This window comes from Malaclemys terrapin, chromosome 10 (genome assembly GCF_027887155.1).
Source record: "Malaclemys terrapin pileata isolate rMalTer1 chromosome 10, rMalTer1.hap1, whole genome shotgun sequence".
In the NCBI taxonomy this organism is placed as follows: Eukaryota; Metazoa; Chordata; order Testudines; family Emydidae; genus Malaclemys; species Malaclemys terrapin.
Window position 1 is genome coordinate 58,059,297 of NC_071514.1, and position 24,304 is coordinate 58,083,600.

Below are 24,304 nucleotides of genomic sequence, written 5' to 3' on the forward strand. Positions count from 1 at the left end.
GAACAGGCTGGCTTACCACTATTGCTGTCACAAAAATCACTAAAGATGAAGCTAGCAATGAATGGCTTGAATTTCCAAAGGGTCAAATCTTGATCATATTGAATTTCATGGAAGAACTCCATATTGGTGCAAATAAAGCAGGATGTGCCCTAAAGAGTTATAGCTAGTTAAGGCAAGACTATTACACTGCATTTTAATAATTCTATTGTTTTACTAATTTCATTTTTACCACAGTTTTGTTTTTTGTTAGCAGCCCTTTTCAGTCTCACTGAAGGAGTTGGTGAAAGTGAGGTCAGAGGGGGATCTGGATGTTTGGTGGTTTGGTGTATCTGTGTTATCCTGCCTAGATCTGATGGGCTGGGTAAGGAAGAAAGAGTGAGTAATATCTGGTCCTTTTTCACATATTAATTCTTCATCAAATAAACTATTTCATGAATAACTGTTTTATGCTATTTGATCAGCTCAGTAGCTGGTAAAATTCTGTTTCTTAAGTAATAGTGCTGGATTCATCATGCTTTTTCATTATTTTGCCTACTATGAAGCTCCATGTGTCCTCAAGAAATAATAATGATGCATATTAACAAACAGAAATCATCATCACAGGTTCTGATGCTGTGATGGGAATGTTAGAAATCAAACCTTTGGTGACAGTCCATATTGAATTGTTTTCTTCCTTTTATAAATTCCCATTGGGATACAAATCCTTTTTCCTTGGGGTTTGAATTGTGCTGGATAAGAGGAAGTGCTGAGCTCTCTGAATAGGTGCTTTGGGCCTGGAGAGCACTCTTGGGGAGAGAGTGTGATTTGGACTATACATCCACACAGGGGAGTGAGAAGTGAACCCCGCAGTTACACTTTTCAGGGACTGCCCAGACACTGAATCCAGAGGGATAGGTGTGAGGGGGTGGGCGGGGTGGGAGGGCTTACAGACCACTTACTCCCTTTTTGGAGCAGGCAGGTGGGTTGAGGAATGGGTAGAAGCTCGGATCCATCCCTTGCCTGCTGGGCAGCATTGCTGAGTCAGTGTGGTAGGGGGTGGATGGGGAGTGTGAGTAATTCACTGTTGGTACAGGACAGCAGTACCTTGCCACACACCTTCCCCACCCCACCTCTCTCTGAAGAACAAGAGAGACCTGTAGCCCCCTGAGCCCCAAATCACTGGTATGCTCCTGGGCTGATGCAGCTACATGGCTCCCTTTACTATGAGCTATGTCCTTGTGACAAACTCTAGCCTTCAATACATTTTATAGGATTTATCATGTTGATAAACTGAGTAAGAGAGCTGATCATCATATGACTTCCATTTAAACCTGGATACAGATGAATGAACATCAGTGGCTAGATTCATGAGCCTGTTTCATGTGACAAGCTCTGCTGGCAACATGGACTGTGAGGAAAGCACAAGCAAATGCATAATTCACTCAGTTTCAAACAGCCACTCTTCATACTTCGCCTTGCCACTCTGAGTGCATGGAGAAGTGCAGTTAGTCTGGCATTGCACAGGACTAGATGATTTTATGCAATTCACCAGGATTTCTAGTTACATATTATTAAAGTAGGAGTGAAACAGTTTTCCCGGCCTGTGAGGTTTTTAAGAATTGAAAATTTTCCCATCCCAAAATGGGATAAAATGTCAATCTTGAAAATTTTTGTGAACTGAGAATCTGTTTTTCCCGTCAGGTCAAGTCAATTATGTGTTTCAATAATATTGGATATGTTTATTTTGATTTTGACACTTTTAAATCTTTCTTTTTAGTGTAAATTAACAAACTTAGAAAAGTAATTCTGAATTGAAAAATGAAACTTCTAAAAGAAGTCAGAATGGGATGTTTTGACAGTTTTGAAATTTTATTCAAAAATGTTTCAAACAGGAATATTGATCAAACCTGGCTTCCTTTTGAACAGCTGCAGTGAATTGACATCTTCCAATCTAAAAGTTTTGTCGGCAAAATATTTTTGTTTTGGGTCACTGTGATGTTGAATTCCATTCATAGAAAATGTCCATTTTGGCTAAACTTTTCTGGTTTCTTGACTAAACAAACTGCACAAAACAAACGTACCCCAAAAAACAAAAGTTATTCAGTCTTCAGTAAAAAAAATCTTAAACCAATTTTTTTAACTGAAAACTGAAATTGTTTATCAAAAATGGTTTTAGAAAACTGAATATTTTTAATAAAAAAACAAATATTTTTAGAAATTTCTTATGAAAAATAATGAGCATTTTTTGACCAGCTTTGTACACCTGTTTCAGTGCTCTGCTGGCAAAGGTCCCTGCTTCTGGAAGTGGTTATATGCCTGTGACCAATTCTTATCTCTAGTGTCAAGGAGTTTCATTGTCTAGGCCAGCTCCTGTGAAAGTCCCAAACCCCACAGTCCCCTTTCAGTCAATAGTTTCACAGTTCCAATGTAATGTAGCTGTTGTGAGAGGTCATGGTTGTGGACAGAGAGGAGATTTTCTAATTCACTAGGGCCAGTCTCATGGAGGGCTTTGACTATCAGGACAAAGACTTGAACTGGACTCTGTATTCCATGGGGAGCGAGTGCAGCGAGCAGTGCACCAGCATTCTGTGGAGACCGTTGTAGCAAACCAGATGGGCTGCTGTGTTTTCTGCTAATTAGAGCTTTTCGCAGAGGCTTGTTTTAATTCCTATGGGTAATGAAATGCAAGTCTGGAGGAGGATGAATCACTGTGGCCAGGTCAGTGCCTGAGAGGATGGAGCAGAACCTTTGGGCTCTTCATAGACGGAAGAGGACATTTTTTTGCTGTCATGGTTATTTGGGCATCCACCAGCACTGAGGAGTTCCAAAGGACCCCATGGCTGTGGATCAATGTTAAACTGGAGAGCAGATGCCTTTAATGGTGGGAGATGTTATGGAGGATGCACATTTTATTCCTCTCAACTTATTATTGCAACAAGAAGTTAATACTTTTTCAGTGAATAAGGGCTCATGTACATTCAAAGCTAGCTTTGTGTTCAAATTTCTGAATTAATGGACTCTTAGGGATACATTCTGCCACTAAATCACACCACTTAAATTCAGTGGTTGTAAATCAGGGCAGCATTTGGCTCATAACCTTTCATTAACCCCCAGTTCTTTGAATGCTCCTTTCATGATGTGGCAAGTAAAGCAGATTGGTGAAGGTGGCCTCTCTGTCATGCTGTGGAGTATTTATAAAACATCAAGGAGATTTGCGAGCTCAGGTGCCCAAGTTTGGCTGTCACCTAATTGCCCATCAAACAGAAATGTTAACGATAAATGCTAATGAGTATTTACAGTGAGGTAAGTTGTGACAAGGCTGTTTGCTCTAAACATATTTAGATAAATATTAATGTTTCCAAATTAAATGTATTCCAGCCCCTTAAAAAAATGTGAGGCCTTTGCAAAAGATTCAGAGATTCTATGGCCAGCGATGCCCATTCAGATCATCTTGTCTGGCAGTTCTCAAACTTCATTGCACTGAGACCCCCTTTGGACAACAAAGATTACTACATGACCTCAAGAAGGAGGACCAAAGCCTGAGCCTGCCAGAGCCCCGCTGCCCTGTGGGGGAGAAGCCAAAGCCTGAGGACTTCCATCCCAGATGGGGGGCAGGGGGGACTGTAACCTGAGCTCCATCGCCCAGGCCTGAAGCTTTCAGGCTTCAGCTTCAGCCCCAGACAGTGCAGCTCTAGCTTCAGCTTCAGCCCTAGGTGGTGGAACTCAGGCTTCGGCTTCAGCCCTGGGCCTGAGCAAGTCTAATGCCAGCCCTGGTGACCCCATTAAAAAAAGGTTGCAACCCACTTTGGGGTCCCGACCCACAGTCTGAGAATTGCTGATCTAGTCTGACCTCCTGCATAACACAGGGCAGAGAATTTGATCTATGAATTCTTGTCTTTAGCCCGTAATTTCTAGCTGAGCTAGATCACGTATTTTAGAAGAAGACACAACATTGCTTTTGAGGCTACAAGTCACACAGTTGAGGTTATGAAACAATTATCAGCATTGTAATCTGGCAGCTGGGCTAGCACAACTCTCTCCTACTGGATGCTTTGAAATGAGGCCCCAGCTCTTCCAGGCTAGCCTGGTGTTAACATTCTAAGAAATATTGAGAAGGGAGTTGCTACTGCTTCTCAGCAGTGCCCATTCTGTATCAGTGAGGCCCATAGCAATGGAGAACTAAGCCTGAAGCCTTTATTCCACTATGTTTACCTAGAACCTTGTGAGACTCCCTGGAATTGTTTGTAAGGCTCCTGCAGTGGCGGGTGAGGGAGGCGAGAGCTTACATAGGAGAAGCCCCATTACTCTTGCCAAATTCCAACTTGGGAGACTGAATTCTGTATGACTATAACTGTATCAGTTGTGTAGCTCCAGCATGGAGCTAGTTGCTTTATGATAAGGTCTGAAGTTGAGGAGCTTATGGTCTAAACAGGAAGAAAGGAACAAAGAAGAGGCAGTGAAAATTCAGTGTGAATGAATAGCGTAGTGACCCTTGGTCGGGTTGTTGGCAAGGATTGAAGTTGGAACCTCTAGAATAGATCTTCACCCTCTAAGCAAAAGGACTTGAATCCATTAGCTGGAAGCAAGGACTGGGACCTGTCCTCTGTGGGTCAGCAAAGACATAACTGGGCAGTGTGTTACAGGAGTAAAAGTGAGCATTCATCATTCACACTGCAGGATTTTTTTTGCTTATTATGTTTTTTCTTTGGGTGTTGCATTTATTCTATCTGAGTCCCCAATGCAGTGTCAGTGGGATATGGTTGTGACCCTAAGGCAGCTTTCTATATGAAGTTTATGTATTATTGTCTGTCAGGCTGTATATGTAATTACATGGGGGAGGGTGACTAAAGCCCTCCAGGAACTAAGAACAGTGAGGGGTGACTAGGCTAATTTACTCAGACTGTAACTCTCCAGAGAGATTCCACCCCCTGGGGAGACCTGCATATACTGGTTCCAATTGGATTCTTCCGAGACCAACAGAAAAAGGACTTTTGGATAAACAGTTTAAACTGATTCAGGGCCTTTCTTCTGATCTATCAAATAGACAGGACCTTCTCTCCCAATACCTGTGGAGGAGTTGGAAGGACTTGACCTACTGGGGCCCCATAAGACTGATGGATGACCTCTGCTGAGATTTTAGCTTGCATATAGGCACTCTTATTGTTTTTTATGTTTGTCTGTAATGCTTTCACTTTAAGAATAAGTGTGCTTAGTTAGAGCCGTGTGGTAATTCCTAACAGCTGGCAGTTATGTTGATATAGCCTCCAAGGAGAGCACAAAGCAGGTCTGCTGAGGCAGTCTGACTTGCTGGTGAATTCACAGTGTAGTCAGGGAACTGTGCAGCCTGGAAATCCCTTGGTCAGGGGGGAGAGAGATGCATGTCTGGGGACTGCTGGGGAGCCAGAAACCTGACAGTGGATGCCCTTGCTGGACCACAAGGGGTAAATACAGGTGCAGTTCCCTTGAACTGTGACAATGGTGTTTTTCTTCATTCCTTATTCTAACCTGTTTTGTAGTGTTGCTGTGTGCAGATAAACAGCTGCTGTGCTTCACCCCAGGGGTTGCATATTTCAGTGAGGGGCAAAGTGATTCCTATGCCCCCTATGTATCGCTCTCGCATGATCAGTTAAAGTCATAAAAGCTCTTTTGTTTGCAAGGTGTTGTGTTAACAATGACCTTACATGTAGATACTGTAAGCCTAAATTGCTTTTATTCTTGCATGAACAAGATCTGTCAACAGAACTGTGGAGCACTTGCATCCCATCCTGACTGACTGGGTGTAGATATTGGGATAAGAGAAAATAGGGCAAAGCATAAGCTGCAGCACTTAATGGGAAAGGTGGCTCAAGGAACAAGCTAGGTGAACCAGAAATCAGTGACAAGCCATTTAACTATTCCAATTTCATCTGGGTATCCTGACTTTAGGTAACAGGGAGTTTGCTGTTCCACTGTCTCAGAACTGTCAGGCTGTAATATTTTTGAGGGTTTTTTTATAGATTTGTTTGCTGTCTTGAAAATTTATGGTGGGCATCTATATCTGTGCTTAATTATATCAGACACCTGCCAAATCGTATTTGTTTATGTAATGCTGCACTTCAACAGAGATCAGGAGACAGGTCTGTTCCTGTCTAGCTATTCTGTTAAGAGGGAAAAAATGCTCTAATTTTCCATCTTGTATGTGGAAATTTGTCATCTTAGAGATAGGCCACTTTGATGGATGGAGGGCCTGATCCTGTGAGGTGCTGAGGGCCTCCTGTGTGTTGCTGGGAGCGCTCTGTTCCCATAGATCTCAGTGCCATCTTACAGGATGCACTCAGCAGCTGGCAGGATGGGGCTCTGAGTTTCTGAAATACTCATTACAAGGTGAAGATCTGACCTAGACTTTCCAAAAAAGAGTAAGATATGAAAGACAGGAGAAAACTCTTCTTTCCCCCCCAAGGCTTCCATTGACATTGTCTTGTTTAGAAGACAGTCCTATTAAAAGGACAATAGGCAGTGCATTGTGCAGCAATTAACTCGGATGATGGATTTATTTAGGGCCAGATTCAGTTGGACTATTCCTGGATTAAGGGATTTCTCAGTGTGAGTAAGGGTGGTAGAATGTGGTTCTTATTGTGGCAATGTAAATGAGAATTAGTCCCTCCATCATTAAACTGATACTGTTGTGTTGCAGTGAGACATCAAGAGATGCAAGTCAGACCAGTAGAACCCACTAAACCCTAAATCTTTGATAAATGAGGATATTCCGAACATCTGAGCCAGCATTCAATTCCAACATCCATTCAGTGACAAAGAAACAGTTTGATATCTTCTTTCAAGCATCTGTTTCCTTCATCCTTTCAACTTCCAGCAATGCAATGAACTAGAAGGCTCAAAATATACAGGTGATAGGCTAATTCTTCAGAGGGAATGCAGTCCAAGTGGCATGGCAAAAGGATCTCACATCAAAGTACTGTAAACATGTACTTGAGAATCCAATCATTGAAAGTGCAGACAAATCATAAAATATTAACAGCTCAAGATAAAAGAGCACAACTGCCTCCCAAACAAATAATGTGCTATACAAAATCTATATACCTGGGACCAAAACCTCTGACTCCAGACTCAATCCAAATGAAATGGGAAAAGCACAAAAGGAAAAGTTAGCCACAGCTATTGCTGTGGATCCAGTGGCTTCCAGGCTATGGCACATCAAACTCAAGTCTGAGCTGCTGTTCCATCTCTGTTGCTTCTCCTTTTATTGGGTTCAGAGTGACTGGGGAACTGTCTATCAGCTCATCCCTCCCAAAGAACAACATTGTATCCCTGTGGTCTAGTGGGTTAATGGACACGGTAGATGTCAAGAAGTTACTTTAGCACTTCTTTAGGGTACATCTACACTTCAAACACTACAGCGGTGCAGCTGCAGTGTTCAATGTAGACACTACCTATGCTGATTGGCATAGGGAATCCACCTCCCTGAGAGGTGGTAGCTAGGTTGACAGAAGAATTCTTCCATAGATCTAGTGCTGTCTATACTGGGGGCTAGGACCATATAGCTACATCCTTCGGGGTGAGGATTCTTTACACCCTGGAGAGTTGTAGCTATACTGATGTAAGTAAAGTCCTAGTGTAGACCAGGCCTTACTGTGATACAGCTATTTGGAATAAGTGAATAGCACATCAGTGAAATTCTCAGTCTAACCCGCCCAAACCCCTGCTCGCCCCCCGAGCGCCGCGCCGGGCCGCCCAAACCCGCGGAGTGCTTCGCCGGGCCGGCCAAACCCCCGCCCCTCCCTCTGAGCACCGGGCTGGGCCGGCCAAACCCCCGGAGCGCCGGGCCGCTCAAATCCCCACCCCCGAGCGCCGCACCAGGCCACCCAAACCCCCAAGCGCCGCGCCGGGCCACCCAAACCCCTGCCCGCCCCCCGAGCACCGCGCCGGGCCGCCCAAAGCCCTGGAGTGCCTCGCTGGGCTGCCCAAACACCTGCCCCCCCCCCGAGCAACTCACTGGGCCGGGCCGCCCAAACCCCCCGAGCGCCTTGCCGGGTCGCCCAAACCCCCTGAGCGCCGAGCGCCTCACCGGGCCGGCCAAACCCCCGGATCACCTTGCCGGGCCGCTCAAACCCACGCCCCCCGAGCGCCTCGCCGAGCCGCCCAAACCCCTGCCCCGAGTGCCTCGCCGGGCTGGCCAAAGCCCCGCCCAAACCCCCAAGCGCTGCGCCAGGCCGGGCTGCCCAAACCCCTGCCCGCCCCCCGAGCGCCGTGCCAGGCCGGGCCGCCCAAACCCCCCGAGTGCTGAGAGCCTCGCCAGGCTGGCCAAACCCCCGGAGCTCCGCGCAGCCCAAACCCCCGCCCCGAGTGCTGCGCTGGGCTGCCCAAACCCCTGCCTGCCCCTCGAGCACCGCGCCGGGCCGCTCAAAGCCCTGGAGTGCCTCGCTGGGCTGCCCAAACACCCGCCCCCCGAGCGCCTCGCCGAGCCACCCAAACCCTCGCCCCGAGTGCCTCACCGGGCCGGCCAAACCCCCGGAGCGCCTTGCCGGGCCGCCCAAACCTCCGCCCCCCGAGCGCCTCGCCTCCCAAACCCCTGCCCTGAGCGCCGCGCCGGGCCAGCCAAACCCCCACTCCTCCCTCCGAGCGCCAGGCCGGGCCGCCCAAACCCCCGCCCCCCGAGCGCCTCGCCTCCCAAACCCCTGTCCCGAGCGCCTCGCCGGGCCGGCCAAACCCCCGGAGTGCCGCGCCGCCCAAACCCCCGCCCCGAGCGCCGCGCCGGGCCAGCCAAACCCCCACTCCTTCCTCCGAGCGCCAGGCCGGGCCGTCCAAACCCCCGCCCCCCGAGCGCCTCGCCTCCCAAACCCCTGTCCCGAGCGCCTCGCCGGGCCGGCCAAACCCCCGGAGTGCTGCGCCGCCCAACTGAGCTCCGTGCTGTGCCACCAAAGCCCCCGCCTTCCTGCCCAGTGCCGTGCCGCCGAAATACCCCCTGAGCTGCCTGGCCGAAACAAACAAACAAAAAAACCTTCGAGCGCCGCCCCGCCGAACAAAAACAAACAAACAAAAAACGAAAACACCGCGAGCGCCCCCCACCACCCCAACATTGGCCGCCCCTTCTAAGGTACCGCCCCAAGCGTGCTTGGTCAGCTGGTGCCTGGAGCCGGCCCTCGGTGCCATTAGTGGAAAACAGCATTTGTGCTGAAAGGCTTTAGTTCATTGTTTACTACGGTTCAATGCAGGGAAATGCAGCCCCATTTAATGCTGTGGGACAGTAGAACCAAGAGGCCCCAACAGAGATCAGTGACCTGCACAAAGTCACATGGCAGGTCAAGGACAGAGTTGGGAATAGAACTTAGCTCTCCTGGCTCTTAGTCCTCTGTCCTGACCACTAGCTGACCCTGCCTCCTCTCGGGTCCCTCCTCCCCTTCAAATAACGACTGCTTCAAAATATTTGTATCCGTCACGTGGGGGAAGAATCCTGCTTTTTGAGCCAAATAGAGTTAGAGTCAAACTGGTGTGAATGACTTCCCAAGGTGCAGGACAATGGAGAGCTAAATGCAGTGTTTATCAGCCTGGCTTTGGGTGGGGAAGCCCCAGACTAGTGCAGGAAAGGTGTGGGTCAGAGAAGAACAATGGGGAAGATGGGGGAGAAAGTTACATGGCTGTGGACTGTCCCCAAGGCACATGTGTGCCTGTGGCTATGGAAAATGCAGTGGATGGCTCCATAAGCTTGCTCCCCTTCTCTCCTTGCTCCCACAGTGCCCCTGGGATGCAGCCAGCCACTGGAGTAGCCTTACACGAGCAGGGCTGAAGGTTCAGGGAGGAGCCCATAAACCACACTCATTGAACTGTGCTAAGCTGCAGGACCATAGGCAACCAGCCTCATGCAACCACCAGTGAAAAGCCCCATCCAAAGCAAGGGAAGTAAGGACCACGGAGTCACAAAGCAAGATGGCAAAAAAAGAGCCAAATAAAGGAAAAAGGGAGAGGAGGAAAAGCTGAGAAGAAGGGGGTGAAAGAACCAGTCAGAAAAGGACAGATGAGAGAAAACAGTCAAGAAAAGAGATGGTGGCGGTTGTGTTGGGGTAAGGAGCAAGATGATATGAGGGGGTACACTAACCCATGGCAAAGGTAGATCTTTTCTGGTGGAGCCGACCAGGTCTCAGCAGTTTCTAGATTCTAAAAGAAGCATAAAGCTCCTTGTTTTAATTCTGGGAACTTGTTTTAATTCTGAACAGCTTTTGCATGTTCTAAAAGGGCACAGGTATGGGTATGCCTTTGTTCCTCCTTAGTGAATTGAGATGTAGCATAGTGATGATGGATCACCAGCAGCTTGAGGAGATCCATATCTGGTTGAGTGGTTCCTTGAAAATGTCCCGGTGTTGGGACTTGGTGACTGATTACTTGTCATCGGCCATTTGCTTCCTCTTGGTTTGTGCTCTCCTACTGTAAAAAGTGTAAAGGCTGCCCTGCTTGCTTGCTTTTTGGTGGCTTGAGTCACACATTTCTAGGTTTCTAAAGGAGGGAGCAATGCATTATTTTCAGGGTTGAACCTGATACAGACCTTCACTCGGGGACCAGCATTTCTGCACATAGGCTCCTTTCAAACCCATTGCCAAATCCTGTACACTTCTGTTTTGTTTTGCACGTGGGTATGATGGTGGTGTTGATAGTACTTAGCCTGCTAGTTACTATCATTGGTGCTAGACAATGAATCTGTTTAGATATGCACTTAATAAGCCACCTCTTTCTACTTACCACCCTGCTCCTTCCAAATCTCATTCTCTGGCTGGGCACGCTCTAGGATTTTAGCTATTATGCCAGTTGCATAGCCAGCAGTGACTGTGTGTGTGCCCTGATGTAAATGCTGCTGCTTGGCCTGTCCTGCTCTACAGAGCTTAACTTGTTCTGCCTAAAGATGTTTTCAGGGACCCAGGCAGGCATGTAATTGCTCATGTGGTTCTTAGATTTTCAGAGAGTGGGCTCTATGGATCCCTTCCCTCTTCAGAATAAAGATGATTATTTATTATTATTATTATTTTTAATCACTTGTTGCTCTAGGACTTTATTGCTTCACTACTAGTTCCACTTGAATATGGGATATATTATGGAGAGGGAATGACCAGTATTCCTTTGTTCTTCCTTGTGTCAGTGATAGCACATTTTTCATAACAGTCTTCACTTGGCATTTTTTTGATCTTCATTTAATTTCAGGGATTTTTCAGTTGCAATGAGCTGCTCCTGCAGGAGTTTTCTATTTGAGTGGTTTTTACAGCCCTGTCTAACTAGGATTCTAAAAACCATCTGCTGTGGCTTTAATTGGATTTGCCAGCAGTAGCAGAAAGTTCCCTCGTTGGTGGTGTCTGCTGCAGCTACTTGAGTTTTTGTCTTCACTTTGATTTTTTTTTTTTATTTGAGGCCCCTCTGACCTACACAGTGTTTGTGTATCTGTGCTATCAGTGGATCATTCTGGTATGAGGAAGCATTGTCTTCTCCTCTGTGCTAGCCTCCCTGCTGGTCTACACTGGCTGAGCTCAGAGCTAGTTGTCTGCTAGCTGATATTTGCTCCATGTTGGAAGAAGTCATTTTGGACAACTTCCAACCCATTGAAACACAGTGGGTTCAAAAATCGGCCAGGGAGTGGAACTTAAAGGTGTGAGCTGTGGTTAAATTGACCCAACTTAGTGAGGGAACACAGGTGAAATGGGAACTGGAGACAATCAGTTACATTCATAACAACATTTAAAGCACTTAGGACCCAATCCAAAGTCCACTGCAGTCAGGGCGAGTCTTTCAATTAATTTCCAGGGGCTTTGGATCAGGCCTTTAGATAGCAAAAGTGACGGGTGCTTTGTAGTTTACCTATCTGTCTACTAATCTAGGGTGAGCAAGAAGAATCTGTCAGCCAAGCAGAAATGGGCCGCAGCTGCCACAATTGGATTAAGGTGTGGATCAAAGTTTTTGGAAAGCCTGGGAGTTTTCAAATTTGGGTTTCTGGTTTATGCCCATTTACGGGCCCAGCCATGCAGTCTTCATGGACCCAAATCTCTGATTAACTTCAGTGGGAGATGTGGATGCCCATAAACTACACTGGAACAAAAACAAAAAGAGGGTGGAGGTAAGGGTGCAAATTCCCAAGGATGATACCTCAGTAGGGGGCAGATGACCCTACAGTTGCTTCCTGCAGGGTTCCTGCACCTTTCTTTGAGGCACCTGGTGCTGCCCACTGTCTGAGTCAGGATACTGAACTAGGTGGGCCATCGGTCTGAGGCTGACTGGAGATGCCTATGTTCCCAAGTTTCTCATGATGTAATGGAAACTAAATGGGCCCGAATCTTTTCTGGAGAACATTGTAGTTTGCAGTGGACTGTCCGGTCATGGTACAGCCATGGGGATGCTATAGTGCAAAGGTTTGTGGTAAATGTGGTGTATCCTGAATTTAGTAAGGCTTTTGGTACTGTCTCGCATGACCTTCTCATTCTGTTCCTCAGGGAACAGATGGGCAGAATCCCCTGGGAGAATAAAAATGAAGGGCAAAGGGGTCCAGGAGAACTGGCTGTATTTTCAAGAATCCTTATTGCGGTTGCAGGAACAAACCATCCCGATGTGTAGAAAGAATAGTAAATATGGCAGGCGACCAGCTTGGCTTAACAGTGAAATCCTTGCTGACCTTAAACGCAAAAAAGAAGCTTACAAGAAGTGGAAGATTGGACAAATGACCAGGGAGGAGTATAAAAATATCGCTCAGGCATGCAAGAGTGAAATCAGGAAGGCCAAATCGCACTTGGAGTTGCAGCTAGCAAGAGATGTTAAGAGTAACAAGAAGGGTTTCTTCAGGTATGTTAGCAACAAGAAGAAAGTCAAGGAAAGTGTGGGGCCCTTACTGAATGAGGGAGGCAACCTAGTGACAGAGGATGTGGAAAAAGCTAATGTACTCAATGCTTTTTTTGCCTCTGTCTTCACAAACAAGGTCAGCTCCCAGACTGCTGGACTGGGCAGCACAGTATGGGGAGGAGGTGACCAGCCCTCCGTGGAGAAAGAAGTGGTTCGGGACTATTTAGAAAAACTGGATGAGCACAAATCCATGGGGCTGGATGCGCTGCATCCGAGGGTGCTAAAGGAGTTGGCGGCTGTGATTGCGGAGCCATTGGCCATCATCTTTGAAAACTCATGGCGATCGGGGGAGGTCCTGGATGACTGGAAAAAGACTAATGTAGTGCCCATCTTTAAAAAAGGGAAGGAGGAGGATCCGGGGAACTACAGGCCAGTCAGCCTCACCTCAGTCCCTGGAAAAATCATGGAGCAGGTCCTCAAGGAATCAATTATGAAACACTTAGAGGAGAGGAAAGTGATCAGGAACAGTCAGCATGGATTCACCAAGGGGAAGTCATGCCTGACTAACCTAATTGCCTTCTATGATGAGATAACTGGCTCTGTGGATGAGGGGCAAGCAGTGGATGTGTTATTCCTTGACTTTAGCAAAGCTTTTGATACCGTCTCCCACAGTATTGTTGCCGCCAAGTTAAAAAAGTATGTGCTGGATGAATGGACTGTAAGGTGGATAGAAAGCTGGCTAGATCATCAGGTTCAACGGGTAGTGATCAATGGCTCCATATCTAGTTGGCAGCCGGTTGCAAGCGGAGTGTCCCAAGGGTTGGTCCTGGGGCCAGTTTTGTTTAATATCTTTATTAATGATCTGGAGGATGGTGTGGACTGCACTCTCAGCAAGTTTGCAGATGACACTAAACTGGGAGGTGTGGTAGATACGCTGGAGGTAGGGTGACCAGACAGCAAATGTGAAAAATCAGGACGGGGATGGGGGGCAATAGGAACCTATATAAGAAAAAGACCCAAAAATCGGGACTGTCCCTATAAAATCGGGACATCTGGTCACCCTAGCTGGAGGGTAGGGATCAGATACAGAAGGACCTAGACAAATTAGAGGATTGGGCCAAAAAAAACTTGATGAGGTTCAACAAGGACAAGTGCAGAGTCCTGCACTTAGAACGGAAGAATCCCATGCACTGCTACAGCCTAGGAACCGAATGGCTAGGCAGCAGTTCTGCAGAAAAGGACCTAAGGGTTACGGTGGACGAGAAGCTGGATATGAGTCGACAGTGTGCCCTTGTTGCCAAGAAGGCTAACGGCATTTTGGGCTGTATAAGTAGGGGAATTTCCAGCAGATTGAGGGATGTGATCAGTCCTCTCTATTGGACATTGGTGAGGACTCATCTGGAGTACTGTGTCCAGTTTTGGGCCCCACACTACAAGAAGGATGTGGAAAAATTGGAAAGAGTCCAGCGGAGGGCAACAAAAATGATTAGGGGTCTGGAGCACATGACTTATAAGGAGAGGCTGAGGGAACTGGGGTTGTTTAGTCTCCAGAAGAGAAGAATGAGGGGGGATTTGATAGCAGCCTTCAACTGCCTGAAGGGGGATTCCAAAGAGGATGGCGCTCGGCTGTTCTCAGTGGTGGCAGATGACAGAACAAGGAGCAATGGTCTCAAGTTGCAGTGGGGGAGGTCTAGGTTGGATATTAGGAAACACTATTTCACTAGGAGGGTGGTGAAGCACTGGAATGCGTTACCTAGGGAGGTGGTGGAATCTCCTTCCTTGGAGGTTTTTAAGGCCCGGCTTGACAAAGCCCTGGCTGGGATGATTTAGTTGGGAATTGGTCCTGCTTTGAGCAGGGGGTTGGACTAGATGACCTCCTGAGGTCCCTTCCAACCCTGATATTCTATGATTCTATAATTCTCATAAACAAACTGGAAATAAACCTAGATGGAGCTACTATAAGGTGGGTGCGTAACTGGCTGGAAAACTGTTCCCAGAGAGTAGTTATCAGTGGTTCACTGGTTCCAGTGCAGCTGGAAGGGCATAATGAGTGGGGTTCTGCAGGGATCAGTTCTGGGTCCATTCTGTTCAATATCTTCATCAATGATTTAGATAATGGCATAGAGCGTACACTTATAAAGTTTGCAGATGATACCAAGCTGGGAGGGTTACAAGTGCTTTGGAGGATAGGATTATAATTCAAAATGATCTGGACAAACTTGAGAAATGGTCTGAAGTAAATAGGATGAAATTCAATAAGGACAAATGCAAAGTATTCCACTTAGGAAGGAACAATCAGTGGCACATACACAAAACGGGAAATTACTACCTAAGGAGTACTGCGAAAAGGGAACTGGGGGTCATAGTGGATCACAAGCTAAATATGAGTCAACAGTGTAACACTGTTGCAAAAAAAGAAAACATCATTCTGGGATGTTGTGGTGGGGCGGCTGCCCCATACCAGCAGAAGAAGGGTTAAAGCAGCTTTGGCAGGGTTCTGTGCAGCCTCTCTAATCAGGAAAGGGCTCATTGGGAGAGCCAATCAAGAGAAGGCTTGCTGGAGTAGCCCCTATATAAAGGGCTGCTCAGCAGAGCAAAGGCAGTCTCTCCCTGGAGGGCAAGGGGGAAGGACTGTCTGCTGAGGCGTACCGGAGATACTGCAGTGCTGGGCAGTGTAGCAGACAAATAGGGGAACTCTTGGCTGACCATGGCCAGACTGAGGCCCTGAAGCAAGGGCATGGAAGGTGCTAGGACTACGGGGGAAGTGGCCAAGGGAAAGTAGGGCAGCGGGAATAGGAGGAGGGGCAGCAAGTGGCTGCCAGCTGTAGGGTCCCTGAGCTGGGACCTAGAGTAGTGGGCAGGCCTGGGTCATACGTTCCCCCCCACAACCCCTACTTGCAAATGAGGAGAGTGGCCTAAATCCAGACTGCAGTAGACTAGAGACTGCAGTTGGCCGCTGAGGCAAGTGCAAGGACTGAGGACCACCTGTCCTCCGAAAGTGGGGAGACAGTGGGCTGGGGCACAGCCAGAGGGCCATGTCCCAAAGAGGATGCCATGGTCCAGGAGCGACACAGGTCCAGATGGTGGAGGAAGTGGAAGTAACGGTGAGTGAGACACCACTAGTAAAAGGCACCCTGGTGGTCCAAGAGAGCTAATTCCCAGCATGACCAGCAGGTGGCGCCACGGCAGTGAGTTGGCACCACTACAGATGTTTTAGCAAGAGTGTTGAAAGCAAGACACAAGAAGTAATTCTTATGTTGTACTCCGCGCTGATCAGGCATCAGCTGGAGTATTGTGTCTAGTTCTTGGTGCCACATTTCAGGAAAGATGTGGACAAATTGGAGGAAGTCCAGAAAAGAGCAACAAAAGTGATTAAAGGTCTGGAAAACATGACCTATAAGGGAAGATTGAAAAAACTGGGTTTGTTTAGTCTGGAGAAGAGAAAACTGAGAGGGGACATAACAGTTTTCAAGTACATAAATGGTTGTTACAAGGAGGAGGGAGAAAAATTGTTCTTCTTAACCTCTGAGGATAGGACAAGAAGCAATGGGATTAAATTGCAGCAAGGGCAGTTTAAATTGGACATTAGGGAAAACTTCATAACTGTCAGGGTGGTTAAGCACTGGAATAAATTGCCTAGGGAGGTTGTGGAATCTCCATCATTGGAGATTTTTAAGAGCAGGTTAGACAAACACCCGTCAGGGATGGTTTAGATAATACTTAGTCCTGTCATGAGTGCAGGGGACTGGACTAGATGACCTCTCGAGGTCCCTTCCATTCCTGTGATACATGGGGACAGCACGGAAGGCTGGGCGTGAAAGGCTGTAATTTACTGGGGTGATAGGAGGGGTCTGAGTTTAAGTCTACTGAAGTCAGATTATGAGACTTTTCTCTGCACTTGGCATCTAGAAATGGGTGAGCAGATCCATTCAATTGGCTCTAACATGGAACAAGAAAAAGATACCTGCCTTTCAGTAGCAGTCCTTGGCTATTCCCCTTCCTGCCACACACCTTCCCTCCTAGATTACAATTTTCAGACACTCCTTGCCACAGTGGCAGAGCTACCGGGAATGACCCTTGAACATAGCAGGTGAAGCAGCAGGGAGCGCAGGCAAAGGCAGGAAGTGGGCATTTTGCCCCTGTCTACTTACCAAACAAACAAGCCCCCACCTGGAGATCCATGCATAATTTATGGAGACACGTGGGTATCTGAAAGCTTCAAGAGTTTGATCTTGTGCTGCAAAGATGCAGGGCTGCACGTAAAAAAGGGGTGAGCAGAAGAGGGAGAGCAAGAGAACCTAATCCTGTAATAATAAGAGTGATGCTACCTCACTATTCCTGCCTTGAAGCAGGAGAGGATTACTGAAGAGAGGAAGAGATGATTGTCCTGTTAACACAATGGGATCACACATAAACCCATATGTCTGCCTCAAATATGTACATTCTCCTCCCACTCTCTGCCATTTTATACTTGTGCCCTTGAGAATAGGGGAGGGAGCATGAAACACATTGCACAGTGGGGACAGCCATGCTTAGCTCTGAACCCTCTTTCTTTCCACCCCCCACAAGCACTTGGTATTAACAGCCTTGCATACCGTGCAAAGGCCTACAAGATAGAAACAATCCTACAATGAGACTCTGAAGGGAGTCTTGCAAGCAGCTGCGGATCCTGCCTGGGATGGCTTGCTAATCAGCCACTAGATGCAGCACTTGTTCTGCCTTCGCTGCCCAGTGTGTGCGTTCTGTGGAAGCAGAAAATCTGAAATTGAGAGGCGGGGGTGGGAGAAGTATATCTTAGAGGGGACAAAATCCCCTCACACTTATTTTTTGCTGTAGTCTGCCTTATATAATAACGTTCCCCTTTTCACCTGTCTACTTTCTTGTCTATTCAGCTCAGTCTTGAAAGATGTAATTGACAAAATTATAATATCAGGCATGATACTTTTGATAGCTTTTGTCCAAAACTCTGCTGCAATAGCTTCTTATTTCCAGCTGATTCACTGGGGGAGAAAATATATGCTACTCCATTAGAACTTTCCATTCACACACCATTTACTTGACAGGATTTTCTTAGCATCACAGCATAACTTATCCTTACTGCTATTCAATCATTTTGTAATAAAAACTGAGATTGCAAAAAATGTTCATTGTCATTACTGGTGACGGACCAGTAACCTTCTCCATGGGGGGGAGGGGGAGAGATCAAGGATATATTATACTTAAAATAAGGCTGACCTGCAGAGAATTGTTTTGCAGTCATAAGAAGTCTGAATGGAATTCATATAGTAGAGGAGAGTGTCAGATAATACAGTGATCTTGGATTTGTAATCTGTCCCTTTGAATTGGTTTCCCCTTCATTTAAGGAAATAAATACTTACCGTAATAATGCCCTAGGGAATATCTCTCCAGATTCCTGATTGGTACTTTGGAAGAACTCCCTTCTTCAGGGCAGAAGCCAACCTCTAATGGATGGGGTTCAGTGAGGAAAAGTTTCCCTAGGGATAGGTTATCCCATAAATGTAGTTTTCAGGGTTTCTTCCACCTTCCTCTTAAGCAGTTGGTCCAGCTTTACTTGAATCTGATGGGACCTGACTACAAGTGTCTCCAACACTGCCCCCTTCACTGTTCCCCCTTGCCCCACAGTCCTCCATTCCCTCCCCATACCCTTTCCCCTGCCATCAGCACCATCCTTGGTCCCTAGCCCATCTGACTCCTTAGGGACCGGAGAGACTGGCCTCTGGTAGTGAGGTACCCTAAGCAGGAATGACTCTGGTGGAGCTGTAGGATTCAAACTCCCGGCAGTGGGACTGGAGTTGATTTCAAGGGGAGTGGTAGCTGCAGTGGTGCTGCCACTGCCCAGGGAGATCGGAGCACCCCGGGGCTGCTGGCAGGTTGAGCCAACTGCAGGGCTGGTCTGGTGTGGGTATCCCATCTCCCTTTTGTGCCTCTGCATGGGATGGCAATGATAGCCCCCCAGGCCAGCCCACACTGCTCTGACCCTTGGGCTCTGATGGCTGGGTACCAGATGCTCTGGGAGAGGTGGAGAAGCTGCTTGGCCTTATCCCAAAGAAGGGGCATCTGAGTGAACCACTGCCGGCCCCCTGGTCCCTGAGGAAGGGTTGGCTTCCCTGGTGAGTGGGGCCCAGCTCGTCAGCTCCTGTGGGTCCTGAGCTTCCATGTGGGCAAAAAACACTAATTCTCTGGGCATGGATGCCCCACCTGAGCCTGCAGCCAGTGACCTCCGTGTGTCTACCCATGGCTTCCCAAGCAAAACTAACACTCAACAAGTGTCAGGTTTGGGTGGGATGAAAACTGCGCAATACTGGGTCTTGGGTCAGGTTTGGATTGGCTGTGGTCTAGTTGGATTCAAGTCGGGTTTTAAAACCCGAGCAGACCTTTACTAGATACACCATTGCAGTGATAATTTCTATATTCCAATGACTGTCCCCAGTGACTCCAACCCAGATTTTACATTTAGGCCAGTGTTGGCTGGAAAAGTACTTTGAAATTTAGTTAGTGCTGCATGGATCAGATGTGATCTAGTAAACCCAGCTTTCATACCCCATACTGAATATCAGTTTCTTAGTTAAAGAAGATCCCCAGTAGTGTAGAGCATCACATTTATTACAGAAAATTAGAAAGTGAAGTTATTACTATTTTCTCCATTCTAGAATAAGAAGATTGTACTCATATAGCAAAGATTTTGAAGCACTGCACAAACATTGCATAAATCAAGTAACTCGCCACAAGCCAGTAAGAGTTTTTGCCTGGATGAGGATTTCAGAATTGGATACAGAGCAGATCAATGGCAGAGCAGGGAATAGGAGCCAGGAAGCCTAAATCTCTTCTGACCAATAGATTGCACTTTGCCACAGGATGAAAGTAATTTGTGTTAAATATAATTAATTGATCACAAAATAATACTAATTAAATCAGTTCCTGGGTGATGTGTTCACTTTGAGGATGTTCTCTTTAATGAACATATTTCTATACTTGTGTAAAGTAATTAAAATCGACTAGGCGGTTTCCAAACATATCTATTCATTTAAAATAATGCTCAGTAAATAATGAACACAAATAAACCGCATGTAATTTGTTACTGAACTTCAAAGCTGCAATTAAAACGACTTAGTCTTTTTTCTCTTTGAGCCTTTCTGAGCCTTACACCCCAATGAAAATGTAACCAGCAGCATTACTCATCACAGTAACTGGTGCTTCCTTGGGGTGAGGTAACTGTAATCTGAGCCCTTGACCTGTGAAACTGTTTGATCACTTTCACAGTCCGAGCCTCTATAGAATGTCCCAAATTTAGTCCAACTGAAGTTTGCTTCTAGTTGGACTTTTGCATGCCTGAATATTAGGGGCAGAATCAGCAGGTTTGTGTGACAGCTGCTGGCAATGTAAAGCCCAGCATGGGGCTGTAGCAACAGAAAACCCCTTTGGTGGTTGGGGAGAGGCTGTGGTACTACAAAGCAGCCATAACCTCACCTCCCCTGCAGGTGACATAGGAAGGGAACAAAGCCATGGTGGCCAAGGCTGCTCTTACTTAATGCATCTCCTTGCAGCATATATTGATAGAACTGGGTTTCCCCCCCTCGCCCCTGTGAACTATATCTGCTCCTCTTTGCGTGGCAGTGTTGCCATCTCTGTGTAAAATCACCCCCCGGAGGAGCAGGGAGCCAGCTTGGTGCAGACAGCTAATACTTCCCTGAGCCATCTTCATTACACCCACTGCTATTGGTCAGGCAGCTTGACTCCTGTTTGCAAAGGAATAATTGTTGCTACCCCTGACTGGCTTTAAACCTTGTGGAACATTATATTCTTCAGGGAATACAGAGAACATGTGCTGCAGGAAACAGCCGTGGTGGCTTCTTACAGTAGGTGACACTTTTCCCTCAGAGCTGATACCAAACCAATACCCCAGGGTTGTGCTAGGGGGTGCTACGGCTCCTGTAGTGGCCAACTTTCTGAGGAGGTGTTAAGTTGGAGACCTAACCTTTTGTGGTCACTAATTTTCCCATGTCACTTTTGCAAGAGTTAAGAGTAGGAACTCTGATGTCTTGGCCAAATTCCTACATGGGTTAATTCTATTCTGGTGTCATAAAACTGCCCTAGCAGTTTAGTTGTATCTGGTATCATATTCTTCATTCTCTGTCCTATGAGTTGTGCCTATTAACAGTTTTATTATATATTATTTGTTCAACATCAGTGATGTGCTCAGTGCTGCAAAATCCCTGCCACTGAGGCATTGACAATCAGGAGTCCACAGTCGCCTCCATTTCACTGCAGAGGTGACGACAGTTTAGTGGTGGGTGAAGAGGTCTCTGGAGGTAACTAGTATATCAGCATGCAGAGGATTTGGGGCTTTGAAAGTGAGACATATGTTAGTTGTGATTATTTGTGTCTCAGGAACAGGCGAATTTTGCCTTTCGTAGTAGAAAATAATGACATTATTATGGGCCTTATCCACACAGGAATCACTGTGGATTTGCAATATCTCTCTTTATTATCTAACTCATCGGTGAGAACTATTGGTCATTAATAAAAATAAAAATCCACAATCCTTCACTAGCATCTCTTCTGCACCAAGGCAGATCCCAGCTAAGGTCAATGCACAAGGGACAGCACTAGCAGAACCTTCAATCCCATCTTTGTCCCCTCTTTTTACAAGTCTGAAGGTTCACTGTAAGCAAATCCGTTAATTGGTAATTGACCCTAAAGAGCGAATTTTATGGTGATTTACATCAGGAATATCCTCTAGGTAAGGGCAGAGCCAATATTTTTATTTTATTATTTTCCAGTCACAGATATTCTTTATCACATTAGGGTCAGCTGGGTCATATTACTGTCTGTTCGTAACATACATAGCAGTGAATTCTGATAAGCATTCCATCATCATTATTTTATTGCAGAAATACAAGTAACTTATTCATTTAAAAAATTGATAGCTGGGCAAAACTCCAAGGCTTCAGAAACTCTAATACAATATAAAAAGGAAATGTAGATCAACAGGAGCACCAAGCTAAGTATTTTAGTTTTTGTGTGAATTCTTTTCCGGTAAATTTCAGGGCAGTTAGCTGTCTACAACCCTAGACTGCTATGAAAATCTGCAGCCACAGTGAATGAAGATTATTATAAATAACAGTAATGGAAGGTATGTCTAAATCCTCTAAACTGATTAGAAAACCCCAGCCTGTGATATTTACGCTGCTTTCTAGAACCTTCAGTTCTCAGTCTTTTCTTCTATTTCTTGATGCTTGTTAATTTAAAAAAGGAGAGTTCTGTCCTCCTTTGAGCCCATCCAGTGGTGACTGAGTTTAATGAGGGCAGCATGGCTGTATTACTGAGGGCAGAATTTAGATTTTAAGCAGTTTTGGATCAGAGACTGCCCTTGCTATGTGCATGAACAATGCAGCCATGCTTAAATCCAGCCTGTAGGTGCAACTAAAATAGAGCTAATAAAAATCACAATTGGGCTTGATGTTTTGATCTTTCTTGTGGTGATATTCTGCCACTCAAAATTATCTTGATCAGTGGAGATAATGCAATGGTCTCTTTTCTACCTCAACAGTACATGAATGCACTTGGATGTTGGTGGAACAGTGGGGGCCTTGTTTAAGAGAACTGCAGCATTTGGCTTGCTATGGTCATCCTCAGTCAGAAAAGATTTGTGTCCCAGGGACTGAATTAGAGAGAGAGAATGAAAATGAGGGGGTCGGTTTGTTCTTGCATAGAGATAAAAGTCCTACCTCCCTCAGCTGCCAAGTCCTTAAACCTTATGAGTGCAAGTGAAATGAACACATAATTAAAATGATGTTTAGCTTGTGCTTAAAGAATGCTCCAAAAATAAAATTAAAATAAGAAAATCAGCTGATAGATGTTACTAAATTTAGCTGTAGCTTACTCCAGAAGTAAATGCAATTCCTGCACAGTGAAAAATAAGTGAAAATTCCTTAGATTCTGTAGGAATGCCTTCTCTAACAGGCTGTGGGCAGGGGTGGCGCTGGGAGGTGCATTTTTCTAACACAATTAAACATTAAAGCCTTGTTCAATTTTTTTCAATGGAACCTTACAATGCCTTCAAGCTGTTTATATCTGACCTTCTCACTGTTACGCATAACAGCAGAGAAGAGAACACAGATTGCACTGGCAGAACGGGACCTACCAGTGATGGTTGTGAAATGCGATGGGGAAGTCATGGTCACGAAAGGAGGGGTGATGTACTCAGCCTTCACTCCCTGCTTCACCAGGAGATCCATGTTTGGGGTGTCGACATCCTGGTCGTAATTCCAACGGAATCCATCAAAAGAAACCAGAAGGAGTTTGTTAGAGCTTTTTTCTTTCTCATTCCTGCCAGCCGGATGGCAGGTGAATGGCTTCAGGAGGATGAGCAGAAGCAAAAGAGAACTAAGTCTCTTCATGCTGAGATAGCTCGCAGGACAGAAATCACATGCCTAGTTTTTTGCTCCTGCTTTTCTTCCTTTCTTATCGGTGGTTGAGAGCAAAGTTCAAGCCCGATAAACCTGTTCAAAACTGCTATCTTTGATAGCATATGGATTTATGAAAGTAAAACCATCTGGGCAAAGGTTTTCTGAAGTGATTAGTGATTCTGGAGTGCCTCAGTTCACTGGGTAGCTGACTAAGTTTCTTACAAAGGGGACAGATTTCCATAGGATGTGTGTTCAGCACTTTCTGAAAACCAGGCCCTATAGCAGGGTTGGCCACCTCCTAAGCACCCCTTCATGGCCTGGGGTGGCCCTGTGGTGTCCTGTGTCAGTTTCCCCTCTGTGGTAACCCAAGGACTCTATGCCAGCCAGGTTCTCTTGCTTACGTAATATCCTCCTGGGGCCAGTTTATTACAAAACATAGTGCAAGCACTCTGCAACAGAAGTCCCCAAACATAAGATACCTCTCGGCTTTTGCTCCCCCAAAGGAATACACTCACAAATAGAACAGGCATGTTTTTATAAGCCCTTTGAGACTTTGATCCCTTGTTTTTGCCATTAGATTTGGATTCTCAGATTAACCTTACCTTCCAACAGCTGACTAGCCACAGTAATAATATGTCGATTGAGTCTTCAGGAGAGCCCAGCCAGGGAGGAAAACCATAGTTCTCAGAAGATGAGAAGGTCAATAATTAAAGCTGTGGCTGTTCTAGGAAAGGAAAGAGAAAAAAATTAAACTGCCAGCAATGAATAATGAGAAATCTTTGATGAAATTAGTGATGCAGAACAGATACTTAGTACTTCCTTCTTTCCTCCAGAGTCTAAAGTTTTAACTGAGAATGAGTTGGTGAGGAGCAAGTGTGTTGAGAATCTAAGCCCCACAGAACTAGTCACGAGAATCTGGTTAAGCCGAGAGAGAGTGAGTTAAAGGACTTCAAACATGATAATAAAGATAAAGCAAATGAACAGATCAGTGCTTTCTGGATATATGGACAAATTATACCTATGCAACCCCATTATCTACAAGACCCTTCTTTGTTACCACCAGAATATCCTAGCAATGAGACTATTTTATC

The 24,304-nt window shown here is 46.1% G+C and overlaps 1 protein-coding gene across 1 annotated transcript in view; it reads right to left on the bottom strand.

Annotated features, from left to right (window-relative positions):
• Window positions 1-23,204, bottom strand: part of LOC128844521 (ectonucleotide pyrophosphatase/phosphodiesterase family member 7-like) — a 44,985-nt gene extending 21,781 nt beyond the window's left edge. Inside the window, exon 1 of the mRNA XM_054042317.1 lies at window positions 22,949-23,204. Within this exon, the coding sequence (XP_053898292.1) occupies window positions 22,949-23,204 (256 nt within the window). The remainder of the gene's footprint in view (window positions 1-22,948) is intronic.
• Between the last annotated feature and the right edge of the window lie 1,100 nt (window positions 23,205-24,304).